This window comes from Fistularia commersonii, chromosome 11, assembly GCF_037954325.1.
Source record: "Fistularia commersonii isolate RoL2024-O1a breed Wild chromosome 11, RoL_Fcom_v1.0, whole genome shotgun sequence".
NCBI classification, from domain to species: domain Eukaryota; kingdom Metazoa; phylum Chordata; class Actinopteri; order Syngnathiformes; family Fistulariidae; genus Fistularia; species Fistularia commersonii.
Window position 1 is genome coordinate 13,288,100 of NC_141294.1, and position 26,784 is coordinate 13,314,883.

Here is a 26,784-nt window from a genome sequence, read left to right on the forward strand (position 1 = left end):
TCTTCCGGCGCGGAGCAGCGGTCTCCGGCGGAAGATGGCGGAGGGGTCTCGGCGCGGGGCCGGCGGACGGCGCACGGCGGCCGGGCGCGGGCGGCTGTGAGGGCCGGGCCGCGACGCGAAGCTCCGCGGGACCGCGGCTCCGACCGGCCGCCGAGGACGGACGGGAGCCGGAGAGCGGAGAGCGGAGAGCGGGCGTCTGCTCCGAGACGGTCCGCCGGAGCCCCGCGCTGACACGGAGAGGGAGAGGCCGGCGGCGGAGCCCCGGAGACCGAACACTAAAATGTCGGATACGAAGGTGAAAGTGGCGGTGAGAGTTCGGCCCATGAACCGCAGGGGTAAGTCCTTCTCCAGACCTCCTTCCACCCTCTCACAATCACCCCTTCATCTCCGGAAGCGCGTCTTTTGGCGGCCGTCGCCGCTTCCGGTGGCGTTTGTTCACTTCGGCCGCACAAACTTTTCCTCCCGGGGCCCCCGGAGGCCCCCGAAGCTCTCGGAGCCCCGCAGCCTGCGGAGCCCCGGGGCCCTCCTGAGCGCCGTGTCTTTGCAGAGCTGGAGCTGAACACCAAGTGCGTGGTGGACATGGAGGACAACCAGACGGTCCTCCGGCCGCCGCCCGCCGCCGCCAAGGGAGACGGCAGGTACGTGAACGCGTCACGAGCACCGCGGAGACTTCACGGGCACGGAGTTTGGAAAAAGTATCTGCGGGTGGACGCGCACGTGCACGCGCGAGATGCCGTGGTTGAAACGTGCGCAAGGTGGATGGAAGCGCAGCCGAGCACACACGCACACACACACACACACACACACACACACACACACACTAGAAGCTGGAAGTGAAACTCAGGCCCTATGATCACGTCCTCCTGCTGATGAAGATGATGGTGAAGGTGCTGTGAGGGTGATGAAGGCGATCCGTGTGTCCGGCGTCAGGTCAGGTCATGGCGGTCGCCCAGGGGTCGGCGCTCGTCATGGTTTCGCGGCCCGACGGGCGTCCTCTCGCCCGGGAGACGCCCCTTTAGCTCCGGCCGTCAGGGAAGGTGGAGCCCGACCCGCTGTGATTATCTGAGAGGGCTTTTGATGTCCAGAACCTTCGGAAGGCCTCGTGCCTCCGTCCCTCAGGGTGACCCTCCGTGTGACCCTCCGTGTGATCGCCCGCTAACGCTGTTTTGGGATCTTGGAGTTCAGGATCCTCCACTAAGACCAGGGACGACCAATATTGGTGGGGGGACGTCCCTCCTGGAGAAGTAGGTCCAGACCCTGGAGACTCAGGAGACTCTGAAGGCCGAACCTCGTTCTCTGAGCCACTCGTGACCCCCCCGCCCCCCCAGTCCTCCGGCCCGGGGGAACGGGTGCTAATCCCGTCAGCGGGCCGAACTGTGAGCGCCACCATAATCATATTTCTATGTCTTTCAAAATGGCAGCTTTGAAAGGGGAACCAGCGTTTTGTTTTCAGGAGCCGGGGGGGCATGGGGGGGGGGGGGGGCAGCGGAGGAGCATTGTTACTGGAAAGTCCCCCTTTGGCTCTGAGCGGGCCGGGTTTCAGCCGTCGTGTCCCGGCACGTCCGGCCGCCGCAGGAGCTAAAAGCTAAGAGCTAACGGTGGCGGCGGCGAGCTGCGGCCCACGTCTCCATGGCGACCTAGGTTTCCTGGCAGAGGAAGGAAATCCGAAACCTGAAAACCAAACACGCTAACACCTTAAGCTAGCATGTCTTTGTTCGCCGGCGCCCGGATGGGGTCGTCGGAGCCGGGGTGGGTTTAAGGCCTCCGGTCCTAGATCTCGCCGCGGACGCGGAATGGAGCGAGTCATTGGGTCTGGCTACATGGGAGATGCTATGCTAGCTTTAAATCCACCCTAAATCTCGTGGGGCCGTCAGCTCCCGTCTTCTCCAAGAGAAGCCGATGCAGATTAACTGTGAGTCCACCGATGGAATCTGACATTTAATACCACTTCCGTGTCTACTAGCTGCAGGCTAACTGTAGCTTAGCATCTCCGAACAAAGGCGGCGAATGTGGCCACCGAGACCTGGGAAAGTGGCAGAGACTCCAGTTGCGGGTCCCGTTCCACAGCCAAACAACAAAGGGCTTTTTTCGGGGCCTTCCAGGAAGCGAATGCACGGCCTTTGTGGATCCGGAATAAGCACGTTTTCATGCGCTGTCTGTTTGAGAGGTTGCCGAGTGGGATAACGACAGCCGGCCTCGAAGGGGGGCTAACAGACGGGCTAACGGACGGGCTAACGGATGGGCTATCGGACGGACTAACGGACGGGCTAACGGACGGGCTAACGGACGGGCTAACGGATGTCGGCTGTTTCACAGCAAACCCGACGTCTTCCTTCATTCACACACATTCATGTGGTCGTGAAGGAAAGTCATCGTCCACCTGCCGACGCGGCGTGCTGTGCTTAGCACGAGGTCGCAGCTACTCGCTAATGAACTCTTGGCTAAAAATACACATGTAGTATTTTACACCCGAGTCCACTCCAGTCATGTACTTCATGAGCTTCACGTACGTGTACTTCACGTAATTTCCACCAGACAGGAAGTGTCAGACTTCCTGTGTCGGCGTCGAGCCGCAGCTTCCGAGCGGCGGGCGTCCGCAGGCCGCTGTGCCCGTGAAGCCTTGTGGAGCCGGCGGAGCGCGAGGCTCCTCGCCGGCCTGAAGGTTTGCCTCCAGGTCTGCCGGGGAGCGTCCTCTGCCAAAGATGGCCGCCAGCTCCCGGGCCGACGCCGGCCTCCAGGAATGTCCTCTTTGTCTGTCCATTGTGCGCCTGACGTGCCAATATTCAAACTTTCCATTGAGGGCGATGTGGTTCCCGGAGCCGGCCCGGGTCTCCCGCTCCTTTGGACGGGGAAAGGGTTGCACGCCGCTGATAAAATGCTCCGACTCCCATGAGGAGGCTTGTGTTTACTCAGAGGGCGGGACGATGTTTACGTCCACACGCTGAGCACAGAAAAGACGGCGTCCTCCCACCCGGGTTTTTGCGCGCCTCATTAAGCTCAGATTTGGCGTCCCGTTCCCCGGAGGACCTCCGTCAAGCTCCGCTCCCAGGGGCTTCGGATTCCGTCTTCGTTCTCCGTCGGTCTTTCCGGATCTCCTTTCCGGGCCTCGTTCCCTCCGTCCACATCTGCACACGCTGGAAAGGCTGTCTTTGACCTCGCACATTTACTCAAAGGTTTTCAAAAAAACAGATCGGTTTCCATGACAACGCAACCGGAATATGCAAAGTGGCAAAGCGGTGATTTTTTGACTGTGTTTTGAACTTGTTCTTAGCAATCTCAGCTCTCCGAGCAGTCTGAGCAGAATTAGCGACCTCCGTAGCGTTAGCAGCCTCAGCGGCCTGAGCAGGCTGAGGAGCCTTAGTGGTGTGACCCGCCTTAGCATCGTAGCAGGCCCGCGCCAGACCCGTTCAAAGTGACCGCGAGCGGCGGGGGTCTCTGGGATGGAAGCCTTGTAACCGCGCGGGACGGCGGTTGAGCTTGAGCTCTCCGGAGGCTCTGGAAACTCAGAGCAGGATCTCCCCGGTCGCCTCCTGGCCGGCGGCCCGTGGCAGCGGCGCCAGAGATGCCGGAGACGAGTGAGTCAGATGTTGTGGCGTTCAGGTTTTGTTGTGGAATCTTCTCGGCCGGCCCGCGTCCCGTGCGCCGCCCCTCGCCGGGCTGTTTTTCACATTCTGACTTTGGCTCTCATCTCGGAACTGTGACTCACGGGGCCGCCGGGCCGTCCCGACCAGCGTGTTTGCCACGGTCGCTTAGCGACGGCGGTTGCAGAGACACAGAGGAGCTGCGGCGACGACCTAAAGAGTGATCCGCCGCGGAGCAGACGCTTGAAAATTTTCTCGGGAAGCTAATTTTAGCTGGCGGGCGAGCGGCCGGTGCACACGCTGCGCCGCGAGCGGCCGCGAGCGGCAGCGGCGGCGGCGGCAGCCTGCCTCACGAGGTGGGGTGTTTGTGTAGAAGCAGTTATGTAATGGAGCTCCCGGCCTGGTTCTGGAGGAGGGGACGGTCCTGCGGGCGCTCCAGGCCGGACACACCGCTTCCCTCAAACATGCTCTTCACAGCTGCTATTTCCTCACCAGGTCATGTGACGTCTGAGTCACTGGGCCAGTAACAATGGCGGCGGGGTGTGGAAGGGCTTTGGACCGCCGGGCGACAAGAAGACCCACCCGCTGATATTTTCCCCGCGCGGGCGTTGACGGGGCCGCGATCGGAGCGCCTTCTCCTGAAACCCGGCGTGGCCGGGAGCCGCTCCGGAGAGGTTTGAGATGAACCTCCTGAAGAGGGATCTGCATAAACCAGAGTGGAGGACTGGGTGTGCGGAGGGCGAGCGGCGCCGCCCCTCTGCCGCCGCTGTGCGTGGGGGTGGCTCCGGAGATCCAGCTCCGGGTTGAGGTCTTTAAAAGTCCCGCTAAGCCTCCGGCCAGCATCATGTGTGCTTTACGGAGAAGCTCTCACACCTTCTCAGCTGGAGATCCCGGATCAGGCCGGGCGCTCGCTGGAGTGGGTGAGGGTTGAATTCCACACGTGGACCGTCGTGGCTGCAGGTGTGGAGACTCTGTGGTGGACGAGTCTTCTGCGCCGGGGGAGGAGGAGGGGGGGTTCAGGGGCATAAAAACCCCGTGGCCTTAATCTGGCTCCGGGGGGGTCATTTTCCCCTCCGAGCACGCTAAGCTTTGCACGCCATGTTTGACGCCAGCGCCTCGCCCACCCGCACCTCCTTCCAGAGGAGGAAGGAGATGCGGATGGAGCAGATAGAAGGGGCTTTCCAGAGCATGGGCCGGGCGGCTGATGCTATTTGGCGCTCGCGTGCATGTGTGTATGTGCGTGTCGGTCGTCCGGCCCTCCACCTGAGACGGCCCTGACACGCGTGGCGAGCCGTAATCATGACGCCCGAGGGCTCCGGCGGGCGGCGGCGCTGCTGACGGCAGATGCAACAGCGGCGTTCCAGCAGATTTACAGATGGAAAGAGCACATCCACACCTGCAGATAAGCTCGGTCTGTCTGACGCCCTCCAGAGGAGCTGGTGGAAGTGGACTGGAGCCAGCCTGCGGGGCCCGGCCTGCGGGGCCCGGCCTGCGGGGCCCGGCCTGCGGGGCCCGGCCTGCGGGGCCCGGCCTGCGGGGCCCGGCCTGCGGGGCCCGGCACATGGACGGCCGGCAGGAGGAGACCGGCGGGTCTGGACGCAGGAGGTTCTCGGTGAAGGATTAAGAGATTAGTATAAGACGGGATCACGGGAGCCGAGTGGACCGGAGCCCTCCGGGGGGCCGTCGGCCTTCTGGAAGGGCCCGGTACCTTCTGGGATCCGCTGGTTTTTGCTGAATTAATCAGGAGGCTTTATGGAGGAAGTGCTCACGCTATCTGCTCCCAAATATAGCCCCGTCCATTGTCCGCCTCTGCATTCCCGACATACCAGATGTGGTTGTGAGCTGCCGCCGCTCCTCTCGGGCTGCAGCTCGCCGCTCGCTCACGCTTTAACACACCTGTGCTGCCGTCGAAGCCCAAGACCCTCTGGAGCTCCTCCGTTGCTGACATGTAGCTTCCACTTTCAGAGGCTGCTGCCCCCCCCCCCAACTCCCGGTCTGGCCTGGTCCTGCTGGTCCACAATGGAGGCAGACTAAGCTTGAAAGTACCAGCCGGTCCCGGACAGGAAGTCTGAACCTGGGCCGGGAAGGAGGGTGGAGGGGCGAGCAAAGATCTTCCCCTGAAACGGATGACAATAAAAACAAAGACGACCTTCAGGTTGTCTTCTGCAATCAACACCTCTGGCTGGAAGCACCGGAGTGTTTCGTGCGTTTCCCGGGTAGATGCTCTGGTCCGGGAGGATCGGTTCATGGAGGCTAACGTGACCTGAGCCTAGCGCAGCTGTGCATAGGTTAAAGATGTTGCTATCTCCCGGCGCTGATGGCGTGGAGCCCAGGAGAGCATCACCTGAGCTTGGCGGCCAACGAGGTCACCTGACCGATCGGGGTCACGGACGTTTGCGGTGACTCTCCTCCGGTTCCACGACCACGTCCCTCCCGGCGGCCTTTATTAGCCTTTATTAGCCTATATTAGCCTATATTAGCTTGTATTAGCCATAGCAGCCCTCTGCGGGCATTACGGCCTGTTATTTGTGGTGACTCAGCTCGGCCGTCAGCTGTTTGGGCAGGCCTTCCTGGACGGGACCCACGAGAAGGTGAAGGCCTCCTCCATGTTGTGCCGACAGATGCCTCCCGCGGGATGGCGTGGGTCTTCTACGCGTCGTGCGTCTGGTGTGGAGCAGGAGGTTCTTCTCAGGAGCTGCAGGTCTTCAAATGATGTGAAGGCGGCTTTACTCGGCGGGCCTCTCTTCAGAGACGACAATCCGGTAGAACTGGAGGTCGCTCAGGCTTTAGTCCGGAGGTCCGGCAGCCGGCGCCGCCGGGGCCCCCCCTCCTCCGCTAAGTCCACAGGCAGAAGAGCTGTTTACTCAGCAGAGTCAGCGGGACGTTCAGGCCAAAGCTCTGCTCCGCTCACGCTCCACCACCCAATTACCAACCCGCTCAGCAGCTCCGCCGGCAGGAGAATGTGGAAGTGACGGGGCAGGAGGAGGTGGTTGGTGTCCAGGCTGGAATGTCTCAGACACACAGCAGGGACACGGCGGGACTCCATGTGAACATGTTCTGACTCTGAAACACAGCCACGCTAACCTTCTTCCTGTTCTCTGTGTCTCCTCCCGGTTCCTTCCGGTTCCTCCCGGTTCCTCCCGGTTCCTCCCCGGCTCCCCCGTGGATCCGTGGACTCGGCAGGAAACAAGCCAAGGTACGTCCTCCGAGGCTCAGAGCTCAGGACCGGCAGGGTCTTCCCGGGCCGGGGCCTCTCCCGCGGTCCGAGGAGATCCGGTCCACATGATGGACAGCGGAGGTGATTTAGGGAGGAGGAGCTTCGGCGGGTCAGCGGGAGCCCGACGGATGCCGTGTGAACGTGTCAGCGCTCGGAGATCTGGTGAACTCCCACAAAGGCTGCACAATGAGAGGGACGAGCGTGCACACTGGGCCAGTGTGTGTGTGTGTGTGTGTGTGTGTGTGTGTGTGTGTGTGTGTGTGTGTGTGCTTTGAAAGCTGTATTGTTGGAGCCCCCTCCCCCTGACAACCCACTGGTGACCAGCAGGGATGCTCCACACAGGCTTTGTGTTGCACCGTCGCCGAGGAAGGAAAGCGTGAGCGTGTTCTCCATGAACCCCGACGTTCCCCCGACGTTCCCTCAGCCCCGCCAGCACGTGGGCGTCTGAGCTCCAGGGGCGCTCAGAAGAGGGGCGGGGGTCACGGCGGGGGTCGCGGCGGGCCCCCGTGCAACCACAAAAACCGGCATTGTGCGTCCGAGCTCCATCATGATGAGCTCCGCTGGGAAACGTCCAGTCGACAGTCCGATGTGCCGTCACACACCAGGCCCAGATCCCAGGAGGACCCAGGAGGACCTCAGGAGGACCTCAGGAGGACCCCAGGAGGACCCCAGGAAGACCCCAGGAGGACCTCAGGAGGACCTCAGGAGGAACCCAGGAGGACCTGGCCCCATCACCACACCGCCTCGAAGGGAGACCGGTGGTGCTCTCAAACGGCTCTGCCTCTCTGGGTTGAGGTCACCGCAGGAGGTCCCGTCTCCTAAGCCTGCAGAGATGCTTCCTACGCCGACGGTGCAGCTGGTACTGAAGGTCGACGGCGCTGGTCCTCAGTGGAAAGGAGCTCAGTTCTTCCAGAGTTTTTGTGGCGGGCGCCGGGGTCGCTGAGGGGGTGGCGGTGCTTCGGCAGAAGAGCGGCTTTCCGACAAAATCTAGGAGTAGTAGAAGGTAGGTTGGTCTCGTATTTGGACGGCGGGATGACGCAGCAGAAGCGAGGCTCACGGGCCTCACGGGCCTCACGGGCCTCACGGGCCTCACGGTTCCTCAAACCGCAGAAGCCTCTGGATGTGATCCAGGATCAGCTCGGCCACTTGGTGTCGGGTCCTCATTTAAGCCGGAGGCCCTTTGGCCTGTGAGGAGATCCAGAGGAGGATGGCAGAGATCCACGGGGCTTCAGAGGTCAGCAGAACGAGGAGGAAACGGTTCTTCGTTTATGGACGATCTCGTCCGAAACGATCGAAAAAACGATAAAAGAGGTTTTAATGAGGCTGAATGTCTGAGGAGCAGCCGGTCTCCAGCGTCTGGAGAGCACTTTGGATTGAAGTAGATCCAGGACGGCTCCAGAAACCGTAGATAGCGAAGGCTCAATGATGGAGAAGGTTGGGTCGAATCAAAGTTTTCAGTGCTCCAAGAAGCAGGAGCCGTCATCGTCTGACCTCCAAACATCCTGGGGATTCTCAGCCAACCAAACAACCTTCTCCAGGACCTACACAGAGATGGTGATTGTGGACACCCAAGTGAGCTACTGACCAGCAGCAAGCTAACGGAAGAAGCTAAACAAACACGTATGCTTTCCTGTGCTGGAGCAGCAACGGCCAGGGAGAAGACTTGCCCCCCCCGACCTCCACCTTCTGTCCACGAAGCCAGACACTCTGACCAATGGCAGGAAGGGCTGAGGTCCACATCCTGAGGAGCAGCAGGAACGCTGAAATGCCGGCTGGGGAAATACTGGACTTCCTCCAGAAGGTCTTAAAGGAACAGGACAAACGTCGGGTATGAAGCCAACGGGGGGCTGGATGCCTCCTGCCAATAATCTCCATCCAGCTAGTTAGCTTAGCATCATGAATGGTAACAAATGGGATTGGTCGCGAGTTCACGAGTCCCCGCGTCCACATTCCAACTGTCCCGACCTTCTGATGGCATCTTCAAAACAAAGTGAACACTAACTCGGCTCATTGCAAGTGCACGAAAACATCTCGTGATGGTGGTCCTCATCCACCATCAGGTTCTTCTCCATCCCGTCTGCTCGCCATGGTGAGCAGCCTTCAGAGTATGACTGACATGAGGAGAAGGCTTCTCCTGACCTCCTGACAGCAAAGTCCAGGACATGAGCGTTCGCATGATCAGCCATGAGATGGTTCTAAGCAAGAAGAAGGCCTGGGGTGGAGGAGGAGCTACGGGTTCCTTTGAGGAACTTGGGAGCCGAGGTTCCTCTCCAGCCGGAGCTCGCCGGGTTCCTCGGGGTCTCTGGCGCCGAGAGCCGACGCGCAGCGTCCGTTGTCACGGCGACGGGGGTCGGCGGGCGCCGGAATGTCCCGGTGGAGCTCCAGACCCTGATTTACGGACCCACTTAAGTCGGCCGGCGTGGAGGTCCGAGCAGCGCTGTGGAGAACAAAGGACGTCTGTATCTCCGAGGAGGCGGGATCTGCTCGGGTTCTCCTGCTGGGACAGGTGTGGAGAGCAGGTGTTCACCTCCCCTTCTTCTTCTTCTCCTCTGCAGGTGTTCGCCTTCGACCACTGCTTCTGGTCCATGGACGAGTCCAACGTCCCCAAATACGCCGGTGAGTCTGAAGACCGGCGCCTCGGCTCAGACCCGCTCTGCGGTCTGGACCAGAAGACCGACCTCTGAGGAAGCGTCTTCTCTCGGAGTCTCGGTCTTCATCCACACACCAGAGGACAGACCCCTTGTAGAGACGCATAATTGTCGAGGTATCTCAGCAGAAGGTCCCCGGTTGGATTCCCAGCAGAGGCCTTCCAGTGTGGGCTTCCTCCGGGTTCTCCGGGTTCCTCCTGCGGTCCAAACACATGAATGGTTGGACGTCTCTGCATGAGGCCCCGCTTTGTTCATCTCCACAGCACAGCTCGCCGCTTCTTCTCCACAGCTCGGCACAAAAGTCCGCTGTGATCGTCCCTTCTTGGTCGCCATGGAAACCGCCGTCCACACGGACACCGGGCTTCCTGTGTTTACCATGATCACCATGGCGACTGTCTGTGTGTCCGAAGGTCAAGAGGTGGTGTTCAAGTGCCTCGGCGAGGGGATCCTGGAGAACGCCTTCCAGGGATACAACGCCTGCATCTTCGCCTACGGACAAACAGGTATCTGCAGGCTCCGCTGGGGCTTCACCCGTCCACAGCCCTGCGGTCTCTGAGTCCACACAGGAGCCCGCCTGGCAGGTCCACCAGATGTTCCACCTACCGAAACGTCTGCGTGCTGCTCGGCCGGGCGAGATCGTCCAGATGAAGCACAAGTTCACGCCTGAAGTAAAAGCCGGGAGGTTGACGTTCTTCACTCGGTCCACACAGGTTCAGGCAAGTCCTTCTCCATGATGGGCAACGGGGACCAGCCCGGTCTGATCCCCCGACTCTGCTGCTCGCTGTTCGAGAGGGTCCACCAGGAGGAGAACGAGGCCCACTCCTTCAAGGTGGAAGTCTCCTACATGGAGATCTACAATGAGAAGGTCCGTGATCTCCTGGATCCCAAAGGGTAGGTACAATGTGGAGCCCTACGTGGGCAGCAGGCCAGGTATCTGTGTGTGTGTGTGTGTGTGTGTGTGTGTGTGTGTGTGTGTGTGTGTGTGTGTGTGTGTGAGTGTGTGTGTGTGTGTGCGCATGCATCTGTGGGTGCGTACGTGTGGTAGTGCTTGTGTGTGGTCTTGGACAAATGTGGTCCTAGAGATGCCTCCTGGGCCAGTGAAGGAACGTGGAGAGGTTCCAGTTGAGGAACCGCAGAAGGTGGTTGTGACAGAAGCTCTGACGCGGCTCTGACACGAGCAGGACGAGAACCAATGCAAGGCCAGGTAGAAGGCCAAGACCTTCTCAGACTTGGGGCCAGGAAGACCTGCAGGTTTGACTCTGAGGTCAAGGGTCAGTGAGAGCGGATTGACATGGTGATGTCCCATCCTGGACGTCACGAGGTTCTTGTCCTGATCTCGTGAGCTGCTCCCGGTTCTGAACCGGACTGGAAAGGACCGCCTCGGACTTTGTAGAAGATACTGAGAGAGGTGGAGTCAGTTCAGATGCAGAGTGCTGAGGTGGTGTCAGAGGTCCTCAGCACCACAAGAGGTCCAGGCCTCACTCCTCCTCTCAGGAGACATCTGGGTTAGGGTTCTTGCGGTCCAGGTGGCCAGTAAGCTTGTCCTCTCTGTGTCTCCTCCGTCCTCCTCAAGGAGCCGACAGTCTCTGAAGGTCCGGGAGCACAAAGTTCTGGGTCCATATGTGGACGGTTTGTCTCAGCTGGCAGTGACCAGCTTTGAGGTAGGTTCCTCCGTCAGGCTGAAACATCTCCACCCCGTTCCTCTGATCCGGGTCCAGAAGGTCCTGGCCGGACCCGCCTTCTCCTCTCACGGACCTCCTGTGTGGTTCCAGGACATCGAGGTGCTGATGTCGGAGGGGAACAAGTCTCGGACGGTCGCGGCCACCAACATGAACGAGGAGAGCAGCAGGTCCCACGCCGTCTTCAGCATCATCGTCACGCAGACTCTGTACGACCTGCGCTCCGGGGTCGGTCCCCTCGTCGGCTCGCACCTTCTGACACCTTCTGACACCTTCTGACACCTTCTGGTCGCCGCCCGCACTCACCCTCGCTTCTCCCGACCGGGCCGACAGAATTCCGGGGAGAAGGTGAGCAAGATGAGCCTGGTGGACCTGGCGGGGAGCGAGAGGGTGTCCAAGACGGGGGCCGCCGGAGACCGGCTGAAGGAGGGCAGCAACATCAACAAGTGGGCCTTCTTCTGAATCCTGGACGTCCTGCGGAGTCGGTCCTGGAGCTCCACGGGGGCGGCGGCGCCGAAGCAAAGAGGGCGGCGAAGCTCGGCGAAGCAGAGGCGCCCGGTTTCCACAGACCTCCGTCCCCGCGGCTCCGGGAGGCTCCGGGGAGCTTCGTCCCGCGGATCTGGTTCCCGGCGTGAAGACGTTTCTTCTGCCCTCCCGTCTCCTGTGTCCGCAGGTCCCTCACCACCCTGGGCTGCGTCATCTCGGCGCTGGCCGACCAGTCGGCGGGGAAAGGGAAGGCCAAGTTCGTCCCGTACAGAGACTCGGTGCTCACCTGGCTGCTGAAGGTCTGACCTCCGCCGGCCTCGTCCACGTTCCTCGCACTCGTGTCTCCCGGACCGCTTTTAGAACTTTACTTTGCCGACAAGGCGTCCGCATTCCGAGCGGCCGATGAGCCGCCTCCCCGCGCCGCACGGCGGCCTCCGATCGGCCGTCGGCTCGAGATGTGTCCGGATGGCCGAGGGTCTCGGCTGCTGTCCGGAGGCCTCGCGCCCGAAGCCGGTCTTCAGATACGCGTCGACTCGGTATTCGGTCCGGAGGACGTCGGTAACCGCGGAAACAAGCCGTAGGTACGGCCGTCTCCGTGACGACTGTCATGTCGCCCGACCGCAGGACAACCTGGGCGGAAACAGCAAGACGGCCATGATCGCCACGGTGAGCCCGGCCGCCGACAACTACGAAGAGACGCTGTCCACGCTGCGCTACGCCGACCGCGCAAAGAGGATCGTCAACCACGCCGTGGTCAACGAGGACCCCAACGCCCGCATCATCAGGGAGCTGCGGGAGGAGGTGGAGAAGCTGAAGGTCCAGCTCTCGCAGGCCGAGGTGGGAACGGACACGCATTTTTCTTCTCCGGCGAGGACGGCGTCTCCGACGTCCCTCACCTGATCTCTGCTCGCCCCGCCAGTCCATGAAGGCTCCCGAGCTGCAGGAGAAACTGCAGGAGTCCGAGAAGCTCATCCAGGACCTGACCGTCACCTGGGAGGAGAAACTACGCAAGACGGAGGAAATCGCCACGGTCGGAGCTCCGGCGCAGGAACATCACGGCCTCCTCCCTCGCCGCTGTGTCCAACCCTCTGATCTTCTCCTGCAGGAGCGCCAGAGGCAGCTGGAGAGCATGGGGATCTCTCTGGAGACATCTGGCATCAAAGTGGGGGAAGATAAATGCTTCCTGGTCAACCTGAACGCAGACCCCGCCCTGAACGAGCTGCTGGTCTACTACCTGAAGGTAACGTGTCTCCACACGTCAACGCGGGCCGCAGAAAGGAACGGGGAGGCCCCGTTCCTTTCTCGGACCTCGTCCCGTGACCCGCAGAAGACCCAGAATAGACGTCCCGTCTCGGTGGAGAACATAGATCAGATCATAATCCATTAGTTCAGATGGAGCGGCGAGAAGAAGCTCCCGACATGCTACGCTAGCTACGCTATGTTAGCGACTCCCACCACTGACAAGATGGAGTCCAGACCTTCAGAACCCTGGTCTGTGGCTCCTTCTCACAGCGCTCAGACCTTCAGGTCAGAGAACATGAAGAAGGGCCGGGTGTCAAACTGCTGCCGGTCCGCTGAAGGTCCACCTGAGGTCCGTGCAGCTGCCAGGAGGACAGGATCAGAGGGACAGGATGTGGACCCTAAGGGGGGGGTCACACCTTCACCACACACACACACACACACACACACACACACACCTTCAGCCATCTCTCCTTCTGATGACCCTCTGCCAGCATGCTCCTCTCTGGCTCGGTTCCTCGGTTCCTCGGTTCCTCACCACCCTGATCATCATGAGGGACACAAACAACATCTCCCCCCCCGGAGCAGAGACGAGCTGGTCTGGGAGAAGCAGGTCAGCTGACCTGCAGACCAGGCCTTGGAGATCAGAGAGGCATGTGAGAACCACACGCCTTTGTTTGGCCCCGGTCCCGGTCCCGGTCCTGGTCCTAGGCCAGTTCCTGATTCTGGTCCTGGTCCAGTTTCCGGCCCGGTTCCCGGACCTGGTCCTGGGCCAGGCTGTCACCTCGGTGCGGAGGTTCTGCCGGGCAGGACTTGTTTGCCTGACGTAGCCCTCTTTGCAGAGGGGGCGTGCTGGTCCTCCACCCCGGTCCCGGTGCGGGTCAGGTCCTCTCCGGGACCGGGAGTCCGACCCAGGGACCGCAGTTCTCCTGAGGTTCTCCTGGTCTCGTCCGCAGGAGCACACCAAGGTGGGCGCCGACACGTCTCAGGACATCCAGCTGTTTGGGATCGGGATCCAGGCCCGGCACTGCGTCCTGGAGCTCTGCTCGGACGGGGACGTGACCCTCACCCCCCTGGGGAACGCCAGGTGAGCCGGAGAAGCCGAGGACTCTGCGGTCCGGCTCCTCCGCGGTCGAGGACCTCAGGGTCCAGGCGGGACCTCGGCTCCTCCTCCTCCTCCCTCCGAGAAGGTTCCTTCTGCACGGCCTCAGCTTCTCATCCCATCTGAGATCTTGACCGGCGGGTGTCGTCTTCCGTCTTGGTCCCGCAGGACCTGCGTGAACGGGACGATGGTGGATTCTCTGGTCCACCTGTGGCACGGAGACCGGATCCTCTGGGGCAACAACCACTTCTTCAGGCAGGTGGCCGCTGTCGTGGCAGTCAGAGGTCCATGCAGAAGGTCAGAAGGTCAGATGGTGAGCGGCTCCTCTGTGTCCTCAGGATCAACCTGCCCGGCCGGAAGCGACGGGACCGTTTGAAGGAGCTGGAGAGAGCGTCTCCTCGGGAGAGCTTCGTGGAGGCGGACGTGGAGACGGCCAGCGAGGCCTCCTCCGAGCAGGACTACAGCTACGAGTTTGCCCAGATGGAGGTCATCATGAAGACTCTGGGGAACAACGGTGATTAGGACCTTCTCCCGTCTCCTCGGCCGAGCTCTGACTCGGAACCTCGGCTTCTAAGTTCCGGAGGCGCCTCCTTGGATCAGGAGCCGGCGTCTCCCGAGGAGACTCTGGCTGGAGATCGTAATCCGGGGGGCCTGTTTGTGTGCAGACCCCATGCAGAACGTGGTCCAGGTGCTGGAGAAGCAGTACCTGGAGGAGAAGCGCACGGCTCTGGAGGAGCAGAAGATGATGTACGAGCGGGAGCTGGAGTCTCTGAGGCAGCAGCTCTCTCCGGAGAAGAGCCGGCAGCACCACCGCAGCAGCAGCGACCGCCTGACCTTCTCCACACACACACCACACACCAGGCTGCGGCTGTGGACCGAGGAGAGGTCGGTGGAACACACACACGCACACACACACACGCGCGCACACACACACACACACACACACACACACACACACACACAATCAGACACACACACACACACAGACACACACACACACACAGACACACACAGACACACACACACACACACACACAATCAGACACACAAGTGATCACAAGCACACTCATGTGATCTGGAAGTCCATCTTCCTCCCTGGAGGTCCGTGTCCTGTTTTCACCCATAAGAAGGCCTGGACACCCTGAGGGTTGAATCCAGAAGGTTGGAGGTGGAGAAGACCTGCAGGCAGGAGGCCTCAGCAAGACCTGACCAGCTGCTTCCCACGCTGACATCCAGGTTCCTCCATGGAGGCCGCCGTGTTACCTCAACCTTATCTTGGCCTCGAAAGCTTTATGTTGAAAACGCGGTCTTTGTTTCTGGACCTCTGGTGACCCCAGGTGACCCCAGGTGACCTCAGGTGACCCCAGGTCACCCCAGGTGGCTCCACCTCCTCATCTGAGCTCTTTGCACCTCCTTCTGTTCTCCAGTCTCTGCGCCCACTAGTGGTGGGCCGGGCTCACTGCGCCCGCCAGCAGGGTCCCATATGGCCGACGTAAATAACTTGAAACCTTCAGGAGACTTTCAGCCAAACTCAGCACCTCGGCAGGTCCTCCTCTGGTCCAGGTGTGTGGCCTCCTGGTGTCTGGGAGGTCAGCCAGAGGTCAAAGGGTTCACTCTGGTCGAACGGAGGTGAAGAAAACACCGGTCACCCTCCGGGAAAGCTGACCTTCGGTCATCTTTGGGCCTCGCTGACTCACACACACGCACACACACATAAACACACACACACACACGTGTGCGTGCACCCTTACACCCTGACCGCCCCCCCGTGTGTGTGTGTGCTGCCCTCCAGGGACGAGATGTTCCGGCAGAGCCTGTCCCGGCTGAGGGAGCAGGTGGTGAAGGCCAACACTTTGGTGCGAGAGGCCAACTTCCTGTCGGAGGAGATGAGCAAAGCCACGGATTTCCAGGTCACCCTGCAGATCCCGGCCGCCAACCTCAGCGCCAACCGCAAGGTGGGCCTCCGCTCCGCCGCCGCCGCAGCTTCTCCGCCGCTGGAATCGGGTGGTTTCAGGCGGTCGGCCGATCTGTCTCCAGCGTGGAACCATGGTGAGCGAGCCGGCCATCCAAGTGCGCCGCAAAGGGAAGGGCACGCAGGTGTGGACCATCGAGAAGCTGGAGAACAAGCTGGTGGACATGAGGGACCACTACCGCGACTGGAAGGAGGGCTCGGACGAGGGGGTGAGGAGCGCGGAGCAGAGAAGGTGCTCTGGTAGGACGCGGCGGTGGACTCACGTGCTTCTGCCGCCGTCCTCAGGGCGACGGGGCCGGCGGCAAACACTGCGACCCCTTCTACGAGGCCCAGGAGAACCACAACCTCATCGGGGTGGCCAACATCTTCCTGGAGTGCCTCTTCTACGACGTCAGGCTGCAGTACGCCGTCCCCATCATCAGCCAGCAGGGGGAGGTAGGCGGACGCACCTTCATCTTCACCACAATCATCCTCTCAGCAGAAGGTCCCTGGAGCCTCCATGTTCTCCCCGTGTCTGCGTGGGGTTCCTCGGGGTTCTCCGAGTTCCCCAGGCGGTCCAAAACATGCAGGAGGTTCTTTGGGGGCCCTACGTGGTCCGGACGCGTGAACGAGAGGCCGAGCGGTCCACGTCTCTACATGAGGACCTGTGATTGGTCCGGGGGAACCCGCTTCTCGTCCAATCGCAGCTTCGCATGTACTGCCGAATCCAAGTTCATCGTGAGAACGTCTGTCTTCTCCACCTCTGGTGCAGAGGCGCATCAGAAGAGTGGCCTGCTGCAGGAAGCCCTCGCTGGTTCCATCTCCAAGCCCAGGATCTGAGTTTAAAACCACCGGCTCAGATTTTCTCTCGCGGCTTCTGACGTTTGGCTCGTCTTGTCGGTGGAGCTCGGCAGAGGGCTTCACCGAGAGGAGCTCAGAAGGTGCGGAGATGATGAAGGTGTGTCCTGCGTCCACAGCTGGCCGGCCGGCTGCAGGTGGAGCTGAGCCGTGCGGGCGGCGCCGTCCCCGAGCGGCCGTGCGGGGGGGACGACTCCTCGGAGAACTCTGGCGAGAGCGGCTGCTACGACGTCATGGACACCAACGGCGAGATGGTCCACATGGCCAAGAGGCTGACCTGCAGGGTACGGCCCGCCGGCCCGTCCGGGTCCTTCCGGGTCCTTCCGGGTCCTTCCGGGTCCTTCCGGGCTTCACCTCCATCTTCTCCTCTGCACCACAGGTCCGGATCAGGGAGGCCACGGGGCTTCCGCTCAACCTGTCCAACTTCGTCTTCTGCCAGTACACCTTCTGGGAGCACGGCGAGCCCACGGTGGCTCCTCCCATGGTCAGCCCCGACAGGAGCCCCCCCCGCAGCCCCGACGCACAGTTCACCGTCCACTTCGACCACTGCAAGGTTGGTGTTCCAGAGGAACCAGAAGGTCGGAGACCGTCGGCGACTAGACGGGTTCTTTGTGGGTTGATGAATCAGCGAGATCTCCGTGGTGGAGACGTCTCCTCCCTGGAGGACATGATCCCGGGCTCTGGACACAAGGTCTCCTTCTGTCAGGGGTTCCACAGAGAAGGTCGCCTCAGAGGCCGAGAACCGCGACCCAAACTGTCTCCCTCCACCGGAGGAGCACGGCAGACGTGTCCTCCTGGGCTCTGCTGAGATATCTTCTGAGATTCGCCCAGACCTGCCGATGCGACGGAGGTTGGACTGGAAGCTCTCAGCTGTGGCTGCCAGGAATGCTCTGTCAGAACCTCCTGGGAGGAGGAGAGAGGAGAAGGTTCTCCTGGTCCGGGCGTGACAGAGCCTGAGGTTGGTGGTGTATCTGCTGGTAGAGCAGGTGTACCTCCAATCAGAAGCTTGCTGGTTCAGGTCCTCCTCCTATCAGCATGCATAAGTGTCCTCGGACACCAACACAGTTCCTCCTGATGGTCTGGGTAGCGTGGTAGCTGTGTGTGTGTGTGTGTGTGTGTGTGTGTGTGTGTGTGTGTGTGTGTGTGTGTGTGTGTGTGTGTGTGTGTGTGTGTGTGTGTGTGACTGAGCAGGAGACTCCCTGAACTCTAAGAGAAGATACTGCCTTGCTGGTCCGGTGGTCCTCCAGAGGAGGTGCTTCTCCAGAAGCACCTCCAGGAGGGTCCGGCAGCAGACGGGCTTCTGACTCGGTGTTCTGCTCCCGTGCAGGACTACGTGGTCCACGTCTCGGATGAGTTTCTGGAGTTCATATCTGACGGGGCTCTGGCCATCGAGGTGTGGGGTCACTGCTGCGCGGGGAACGGACGTTCTCGCTGGGATCCGGACGCCCTGGGGGCCAAGAACCGGACCCTCAGAGACAGGTACCGGACCTCCTGCCGCTCCGGCGGACCCGAGGGGCCGCCCTGACGCTCCCCGTCCCCCCAGGTGGAGCGAGGTGTCCCGCAGGATCGAGCTCTGGATCTCCATCCAGGAGCTGAACGAGCAGGGGGAGTACTCGCCGGTGGAGATGCACCCTGGGAGGGACGCCGGCACGGGAGGCGTCTTCCAGCTGCGGCAGGTCAGCGGCCCGGCAGCTCAGGTCCAGGAGGACCCCGGCTCGTTCCGCTCGTGTGCGGCCTTGATGGTGAGCGTCGGACCTTGAGCTTCTGCCGGCGTGTCCTCACAGGGTCACTCCAGGAGGCTGCAGGTCTGCGTGAAGCCCGTCCAGAACTCGGGGACGCTGCCTCTGCTGGTGGAGGCCCTGCTGTCCGTCTCCATCGGCGGCGTGTCTGCTCGCTCCACCAGGCTGCAGAGACCCCTGGACAGCTACCAGGTCTGTGACACACACACACACACACACACACACACACACACACACACACACACACACACACACACACACACACAACCCGCTGCGCTCAGATGGATAGGATGAGCAGCAGGCTTCCAGGTAAAGCCCTGCTGTGGGAACACCATGCTTCTCCCCAGCAGAGTCCACTGAAGGCTGTTTAGTCTTCTGGGCTTTGGCAGCAGGACGGGTTCCGGAGAGGCCGAGGAACCGAACCGTCCCTCAGCTTAGAACCACGTCTCCAGGAGAGCGTAGACTTCTGGAAAGACCTTCGAGCATAGGGTGCACATTCCTGGAGGGCAGCTTCAGGTTCTCCACCTCTGACCGAGTGTGTTGTCTCCTGCCAGAGAGAGGCGGAGGACGATATGGATAGTTATCAGGTACCTTCTCAGCGTCTCAGTGTGGCCCTCTGACCCCCAGCAACCTGCTGCTGCTGCTCCAGCCTGCAGCCCATTCACCCTGCAGCATGAAGAACACCCACTGACGTGTGTGTGTGTGTGCCCGTGCCCGTGTGTGTGTGTGTGTGTGTGTGTGTGCCTCTTGGCGCGTCACTGACAGCGTTTAAGTATGAGGAGGAGGATGAAGAGGATGATGGCTGCACCTCCTTGACTTAAAGGAACGCTTTATTTAACCCCAACACATGTATGGCCTCTGAGGGTGTGTGTGTGTGTGTCTGTGTGAGTGTGTGTGTGTGTGTGTGTGTGTGTGTGTGTGTGTGTGTGTGTGTGTGTGTGCGCACTCCACTGTGGCTGAGCCAGGGATCCAGTCCTGCTTGCTCTCCTGCCTCTCCTTGAGCTGCACACTAATCTAATGCTACTGTCAGCTGGCTGCGTCACGTGGCCGTCTGCACGCCGTCTGCCTGCCGTCTGCAGGCCGTCTGCACGCCGTCTGCATGTGTCCGCATGGCGGGCGTGAAGCGGTGAATCCGGCGGGGCCGGGAGGCCTGAGGGTTGCGCTGGAAGTCGCAGGAGAAGCTGCTCTCTGCGGTCTCTGGTGACCTTCTGATCTTCCAGGTAGGACGCGGGGGTGCACGGCAGCGTGGCGACCGGCACGAGAGTGTGTGAAGGTGCGAATGGACGTGTGTGAGAGCTTCGTGGTTTGAACGGAGGCGTGACGATGCGTCGGGTCCCAGCTCAGGAAGGCCTCTGGGTGGGAGGAACATCCATGGAACATCTAGGGGGGGTTTGAAGATCCTGAGCGGCCCGTCGCCCGGCCCTCCCGCCCCGCTGCCGCTCATCCCGTCGTCCGTCTGGTTCCAGGAGGAAGATCTCAACTGCGTCCGAGAGCGCTGGTCGGAGGCCCTGATCAAACGGAGGGAGTACCTGGACGAGCAGATCAAGAAGATCATCAATAAGCAGGGTGAGACACTCGCCGGGCCGAGGAACGTCCGTCCACGGCTCCCTCTCCTCCCCCGGCCACAGCGGTGACTCCTCTCTGCTCCGTGAATGTAGAGAAGTCCGAGGAGGACGTGGAGCGAGAAGCTCGCCTGGTGGAGCAGTGGGTCGGCCTGACCGAGGAGAGGAACGCCGTGCTGGTACCGGCGCCGGGCAGCGGCATCCCTGGAGCTCCAGCAGACTGGTAGCCAACACCAGTAACCTCTGCTCCTCACCTCTGCTCCTCACCTGTGTTCCTCACCTCTGCTCCTCACCTCTGCTCCTCTGCTCTCAGGACTCCACCTGCTGGGATGGAGGCCCACATCCCTGTCCTCTTCCTGGACCTGAACGGTGAGGCTTCAGCCTCCTCACAGGAGAGACGCTCCTCAGGTCGGAAGCCTTCAAAGATGTGATTGTGTCGGTCCTCAGCGGATCACCTGACGATGAGCGAGCAGCTGACGGGCCCGCAGGCGGCCGGCGTCAACTCCATCCTGCCCAAGGAGCACGGCAGCCCCTTCTTCTACCTGCCCATCGTCAGGCACAGCGAGCAGGAGGTAGGAGCCGCCGGCCTGCGGCCGGAAGGAGAAGATCCCGGTGGTTGACCTCCTGCTGCCCCCAGGTGTCTGCTCTTTGCTCCTGGGACTCCTCCATCCACGATTCCGTTCACCTCAACCGGGTCACGTCTCCCCACGAGCGCATCTACCTGATCATCAAGGCCACGGTGCAGCTCAGCCACCCGGCCTCCATGGAGCTGGTGCTCCGCAAGAGGATCGCCGTCAACATCTACAACAAGCAGGTTCCTACGCCGGGGCAGACGCCTTCGACGTGGACCGGGTCCGTCACGGACTTCACGGTGTCGCTGTCTCCCGCAGAGCTTCACCCAGAGCCTCAAGAGAAGGATGTCCCTCAAGAACACGCTGTACTCCTGCGGGGTCACCTATGAGATCGTTTCCAACATCCCCAAGGTAGAACTTCATCTCGGGCTCAAAGGGACTCCGCGCCACCACAGGTCCTCACTTCTTCTCTCCTCAGGCGTCCGAGGAGCCGGAGGAGAGGGAGACCCTGGCCCTCATGGCCGCCCGGGGAGAAGCTGAGGAGACCCAGGACGGAGAGACCTACATTGAAAAGTACACTCGCGGGGTTCTGGAGGTGGAGAACATCCTCAGCCTGGAGAGGCTTCGACAGGTAAGCGGCCTGAGGCGGCGGACCTCCTGCCGCGGGGCTCGGTGAACGCCCCGGATCATCTCCTGCAGGCGGTGACGGTGAAGGAGGCGCTGGCTGCCAAGGGGAGGCACCTGAGGAGGAGCATCAGCACCCCCAACGTCCAGCAGGTGAGGAACCTCACGGCAGGAACACCTTCAGTGCTCCTCTGCCGCCTTCTCACTGAGTCCATGCTCTCCTCAGTCCTGCAGTCGGACGGACCTGAGCGGCTGTGAGGATGAAGAATGGAAGGTTGGTACCTGACACCCACAAACACACACACACACACACACACACACACACACACACACACACACACACACATACACTTCAAGCTGTCAATCATCAGAGGTGTGTTTTCGTAATACTCACTGCGGCCACAAGGGGGCGGTTCGGTGACCTGAGGGTTTGTGGGTCATACGGGGGTCATGTAGTCGCTGAGCAGGTCCACCTCACGGTAGTCCTGAGAGAAGGACCTGGTTCCTCTGGAGAAGAAGCGAGATCATAGTGGGTGACGGACTAACGGAGCCTGAACCCCCTCAGGACCAGAGCGACGCCGAGGGCTCCGGCTGCAGCCCCCAGGACGGCTCCCTGTGCAGCACGCCGCTCAAAGGCAGGGACAACCCGGGTGAGACGCCCAGGAGGTCCTCAGATGTTCCCCTCGCTCACGGACCCCCGTGCCGCCTTAACCCCGGACTGTTCCGCCGCAGGTTTGGTTCCAGAGAGTCCCACGTTCTTCAACTCCAGCCCCTTCAAGGTCCTCTCCCCGCAGCCGCCCAAGTTCCTGAAGGCCCTGCTCCCGGTCAGAGAGGAGAACAAGGTGAAGAAGGTCCTGGAGGCCCGGCCTCTGCTGGGACACGAGGTGAGGGAGGGCTTCCGGCTCCCGGCTCCCGGCTCCGTCGCCCGTCACCCGTCGCCCGTCACCCACTCATTAAAACGACATCTCCATGCTTGTGGTTACCGTGGTAACCAGCAGACGATTTCCACCAGAAAGTAAAAGCCCACAGCAGATGGATCCCGCCTGCCCGGCTCTGCACTAACCCCGCGCCGCCGTTTCCCAGCTGCGCTTGAAGAGGTCGGAGGCGGAGCCGGGAGGAATGCAGCGCCGCCGAGTATCTCGAGAACGCTGCACTCGCTGCCGCCTCCAATCCTTGGATCATTGAATTAGTTGTGCGGAATTGACTTAGTTCCGCCTCTTATCGCATCGCCATAGCAACCAAATCAACACGCGCGCTCTGTTTTGAAGCTCCCGCCGTCCAGTCGGAGTCCGTCGGTTTCCCGTATTTGTCCAGAAGGAGAAATCCATCAAGCAGCACCCGTCTTCTCAACAGCCAATCGCAGGCGGGCGTCGCTTCAAGCGCAGTTTGTGTAAAATTAATACGTGCATGGCGTTAACCTCGTCACCGACTAGCCGGCTCCGTGCATGGTGTTCGTGCATGTGTGTGTGTGTGCGTGTGCACGTGTGTGTGTGAAGTTTGCTTTTGTTCTGACCCATCTGCAGAGCATGCGCTCATGTGTGGACGGCCCCGCTCCGCCCCCCCCGCCCTGCCCCTGGCGCCGGCCCCGGGCGGGCGGCGAGGGCCGCTGCACGCCCGCCACCCCCACCTCCATCTTCACCTCCGCCTCCACCAGCAGCAGGCTCAGCCACACACTGCCTCTCAGTGCTGTAAGTGCTACAAACACCAGCACGCTCTGCTCTGACGTACACACACACACACACACACACATGCATCCATGCAGGGCTGCTCCTCTGGTTCTGGAGGTCTAAGCGGGTCAGGTTTGGTTCCGACCAGCCGCAGCAAGTTACACTGCATCTCATTTATGTTGAATACACATCATATCATCTCATGTCGGTGGTGAGCCCTGGACCTTCAGCCTCCGGAGGTGTCCAGGCTGCAGCTCCACCCAGGTGACCCTGTGCGGGGGGGGGGGGTCTGCCGCTTCTTTGACCTGCAGGACTCAGAGGAGGACGAGGCGGAGGTGGACCCGACCCTGGACCCGACCCTGGACCAGGACCGGGAGCGGGACCTCGGCGGCGTCCGGCCGTACGTCCCGGAAGACTTTGCCGACTTTGAGATTTACAACGCCAGCCTGGAGGTGCAGGAGGGGGGCCCCCGGGGTGCGTGCGTGTCGGACCCCCCCGGCGTGCGAGCGTCCCCCCGCAGCCCCACCGCCAGCAGCTGCACCAGCGGCTACGTGTCCCACAGCGCCTCCGACGCCACGCTGTCCGACGCCACGCTCAGCTGCAGCGAGAGCTGCGAGCGGCTGGGCGGGGACCCCGGGGGGGGGCGCGGCCGGGAGGGGAAGGGGCGCCGGACCCCCGGCCCCCCCCTCGGACTCCCGCCCCCGCCCCTCCTCCTCGCCCGTCGCCGTTCCTGTCGGCCCCGGGGGGCGGCGCCCGTCCCCCCCCCCTCAGTCCTGCGTCCTGAGTAGCAGCCAGGAGTTCACCGACTTCCAGGGCGCCGACGAGACGGGGGGCTGGGGGCCGCTCGCAGGGGGTCCAGGGCCGCTCGCAGGGGGTCCAGGGCCGCTCGCAGGGGGTCCAGGGCCGCTCCTAGGGGGCCCGGCGCCGCCCGCAGAGGACCAAGGTCCCATTGCAGCCTCACCACCTGCAGAAAGCGCCCGTGGATGTTTCCCCTGCGATGCCCATCCAGTTAGCGAGGCGTTCGAGGGGGTCCCTTTGCCCCCCTCGGCTCGGACCCCCGACCCCGTGCGGACGCCGCCGCCCCCCGCCCCCCCCCCTGAGCGGAGGAGAGCCCCCCGTCCGGGAGCCGGCGCAGGGGGACCTGCCCCACGGGGGGCCCCGCCCCAGTCCCCCCCCCGGCGGCGCCGAGCCCTCGGGGGACTCCAGCGGGGACGAGGGCTCCCCGGCTCAGCTCCCAGACTGGATGGCCCCCGGAGAGCCGGTGTGGGTCGGGAAGAGGAGAGGGACCGTCCACTACGTGGGAGGGGTGGAGTTCGCCAAGGGGATCTGGATCGGCGTGAAGATGGACCTGGCAGTGGGTGAGTCCGTCTTCTTCTCCACCTGAGCTCCGGAGAAGGACATGATCTCATGAGGACTTTTTATATGCCGCTTTGGAAAACATGACTGTCACGTAACTTGGAGGCTGACCTTCTTCACCCTCACCTCATCCTCCTCCACGCTCACCTTCGCCTCTGCCTGAACGTGACCTGCTGGGAGGCAGGAGAGGAAAGGGCTGAGGGTTAAATGGAGGCAGGTGATTGGCTGAGGGTTAAATGGAGGCAGGTGATTGGCTGAGGGTTCAATGGAGGCAGGTGATTGGCTGTGGTCCCTGAAAGGAGCAGGAAAAAAAACAACAAACATTTACAGATACTGTTTTCTATGTGTAAATAGCAAAATAACTTTTGTTTTCAAACATGGCTCCCGTGTGTGTGTGTGTGTGTGTGTGTGTGTGTGTGTGTGTGTGTGTGTGTGTGTGTCCTTGTCCTCCCCCAGGGAAGCACAATGGGACGGTCCAGGGGAGGGTGTACTTCCGCTGCCCCCCCGGTCACGGCGTGTTCGTGAAGCCGTCCCGTCTGACCCGAGGCCCCCCCTCCGCGGACCCCGGGCCCCACACCTCCATCAGTTAGGGGCCCCGGCTCCCCCTCCCCTGCCCGCTCCGGTCGCCGCGGGAACCTTTGGGCCGAGGGGTCCCGCGGACTCGCGGCCGAAGAAGCTGCTCAATGAAGCTCTCTATGCACAGCGGGCCTTTCTATTGGCCCACAGTTTGACGGACAAGCTGAGAGACTCCGTACAGGAGAGGGGAGACATTACACAGCAGTATATATATTATGATATATATATATACACATCCATATATATGTATATATACATATACACTAATATATGATATTTTTGTAAGACCAGGCTCATAGAACATCTGGGATGTGAAAAAGAGGAATGTACTACTGTCAAAGCGCCTCCTCGCCGAGATGTGACGTCAGGGAACCAAAGAGCTGCAGGTCCATGTCTGCTGTCCTGTTGTTGTAGAGATGTGTGTGTGTGTATGTGTGTGTGAGTGTGTGTGTGTGTGTGTGTGTGTGTGTGTGTGTGTGAAGCTCAGTGCCGTGCAGGATCTCCATGCAGAGTCCGCACACCCTGACCGCCGGACCATCTTCCAAACCTGAGATGCCTTCAGCATGGGACTGCAGTTCCTGAGAAGATTGAAGTCCTGTTGAAGTCCTGTAACACTGTGCCCCCCCCCCCCCCCCCCCCCCCCCCCCCCCCCCCGCACTGGAAGGATGGGACCTGAGGAGCTGCAGGTCCAGACTGACTGAGGAATAGAGCACCTATGGGCTTTGTTCAGGACTTGGAGATAAAGATGCCTTCATGCCCCACCCCCTGCCCCGCCTCCTGCCCCGCCTCCTGCCCCGCCCCCCAGGTGACTCCAAGAACTTCTTGCCATAACCCTCTTGTCACCTGGCTTCCAGATTAACAAACTGCTCTGACCTGAACCTCTGTGGTGCTTATCTTCACCTCCTCCACGATGCAGTGAGCGCTGGGCGGATGGGACCGGATGGGACCGGATGGGACCGGGTGGGACCGTGGGGGGCAGGCGGGGCCGGTGGGGGGGGCGGGGGGTCCCACATCGACCCTGGAGAGCTCGGACCCGGACCTGGACCTCCTCCTCCTCTGAGCGAAGCGGCTCTCCTGCGGGGAGGAGGTGTACATAGAGATGTTTGGAAATAGTATTCACACAGTTTATTGTACAGAATGTATTTATGATGTATCTGCCACGGTTCCTTGGTACAGAATGTTCTAGAATAGAACATCTACAATCACTTTGCTGCCTCCTGGTCCCTTTCTTCTCTTCTAGAGGAACATCTAGATGTTTCACTGGGGAAACATGTTGTACTTCAAATACTTGTGTAGAAAAGTACTTTAAAATCCTCCCAGTATCTGTGATCTTCTCTCATCCATCCTCTTTCCATCCATCCATCCATCTTCTGGAAGTTTCCAAGGAAGGCAGGTCACGTTCTCCCGTGCGGGCGTGAGTGTCAGGGTGAACTGTCGGCCTTGTGATTGACAGGTGGCCGTTCCTGGTTAAGCCCCGCCCCCTCGCCCGGGGACGGCCCTGATTGGCTCCGGCCCCGGACGGCCTGAAGGTCCCTGACCATGTCTGTCCAGATACCAGGATGGACTTTGTGTCTCTTCTTCATCCTGTCGTCCATCTCGGCCCTCAGACTCGCTCCTCCTCCTGACCTCCTCTGCTGCTCGGAGCTCCTCCTGGTTCCAGCGGCCCAGCAGAACCTTCTCAGCGCTCAGATGTTTCCCCTCGCCCAGGAGATGTAGCTCCTGCTCCACACACACACACATGCACGAGGCTTTCACAAGTTTTCATCAACAACGTCACACAGAGTACACACACATAAAGAGGACACACACACAGTATTTTGAGTGAAACGCAAAAATACAAACCGACACACAAACTATCAATTTGTTTTAAAGTCACCAGATAAACAAAGTAAACAGGTCAGCAGCAACATTAATGTTGTTTGTGTTG

The 26,784-nt window shown here is 61.1% G+C and overlaps 1 protein-coding gene across 1 annotated transcript; it reads left to right on the plus strand.

Annotated features, from left to right (window-relative positions):
• Positions 1-26,063, plus strand: kif13a (kinesin family member 13A). The gene is given in 42 exon segments (XM_086155021.1): positions 1-335; positions 548-638; positions 6,765-6,777; positions 9,354-9,414; positions 9,857-9,949; positions 10,157-10,337; positions 11,020-11,107; positions 11,219-11,353; positions 11,459-11,571; positions 11,799-11,910; positions 12,236-12,448; positions 12,531-12,641; positions 12,717-12,851; positions 13,807-13,937; positions 14,121-14,207; positions 14,291-14,466; positions 14,618-14,837; positions 15,745-15,907; positions 15,990-16,133; positions 16,210-16,359; positions 16,881-17,045; positions 17,141-17,314; positions 18,089-18,240; positions 18,305-18,437; positions 18,546-18,692; positions 19,055-19,087; positions 19,967-20,066; positions 20,159-20,285; positions 20,376-20,431; positions 20,510-20,634; positions 20,700-20,876; positions 20,953-21,045; positions 21,113-21,265; positions 21,334-21,411; positions 21,485-21,532; positions 21,824-21,908; positions 21,991-22,142; positions 22,782-22,946; positions 23,237-23,547; positions 23,549-24,022; positions 24,024-24,283; positions 24,738-26,063. Coding segments are annotated over 42 exon segments (5,814 nt in total). The 5' UTR covers positions 1-280; the 3' UTR covers positions 24,872-26,063.
• The last annotated feature ends 721 nt before the right edge of the window (positions 26,064-26,784 follow it).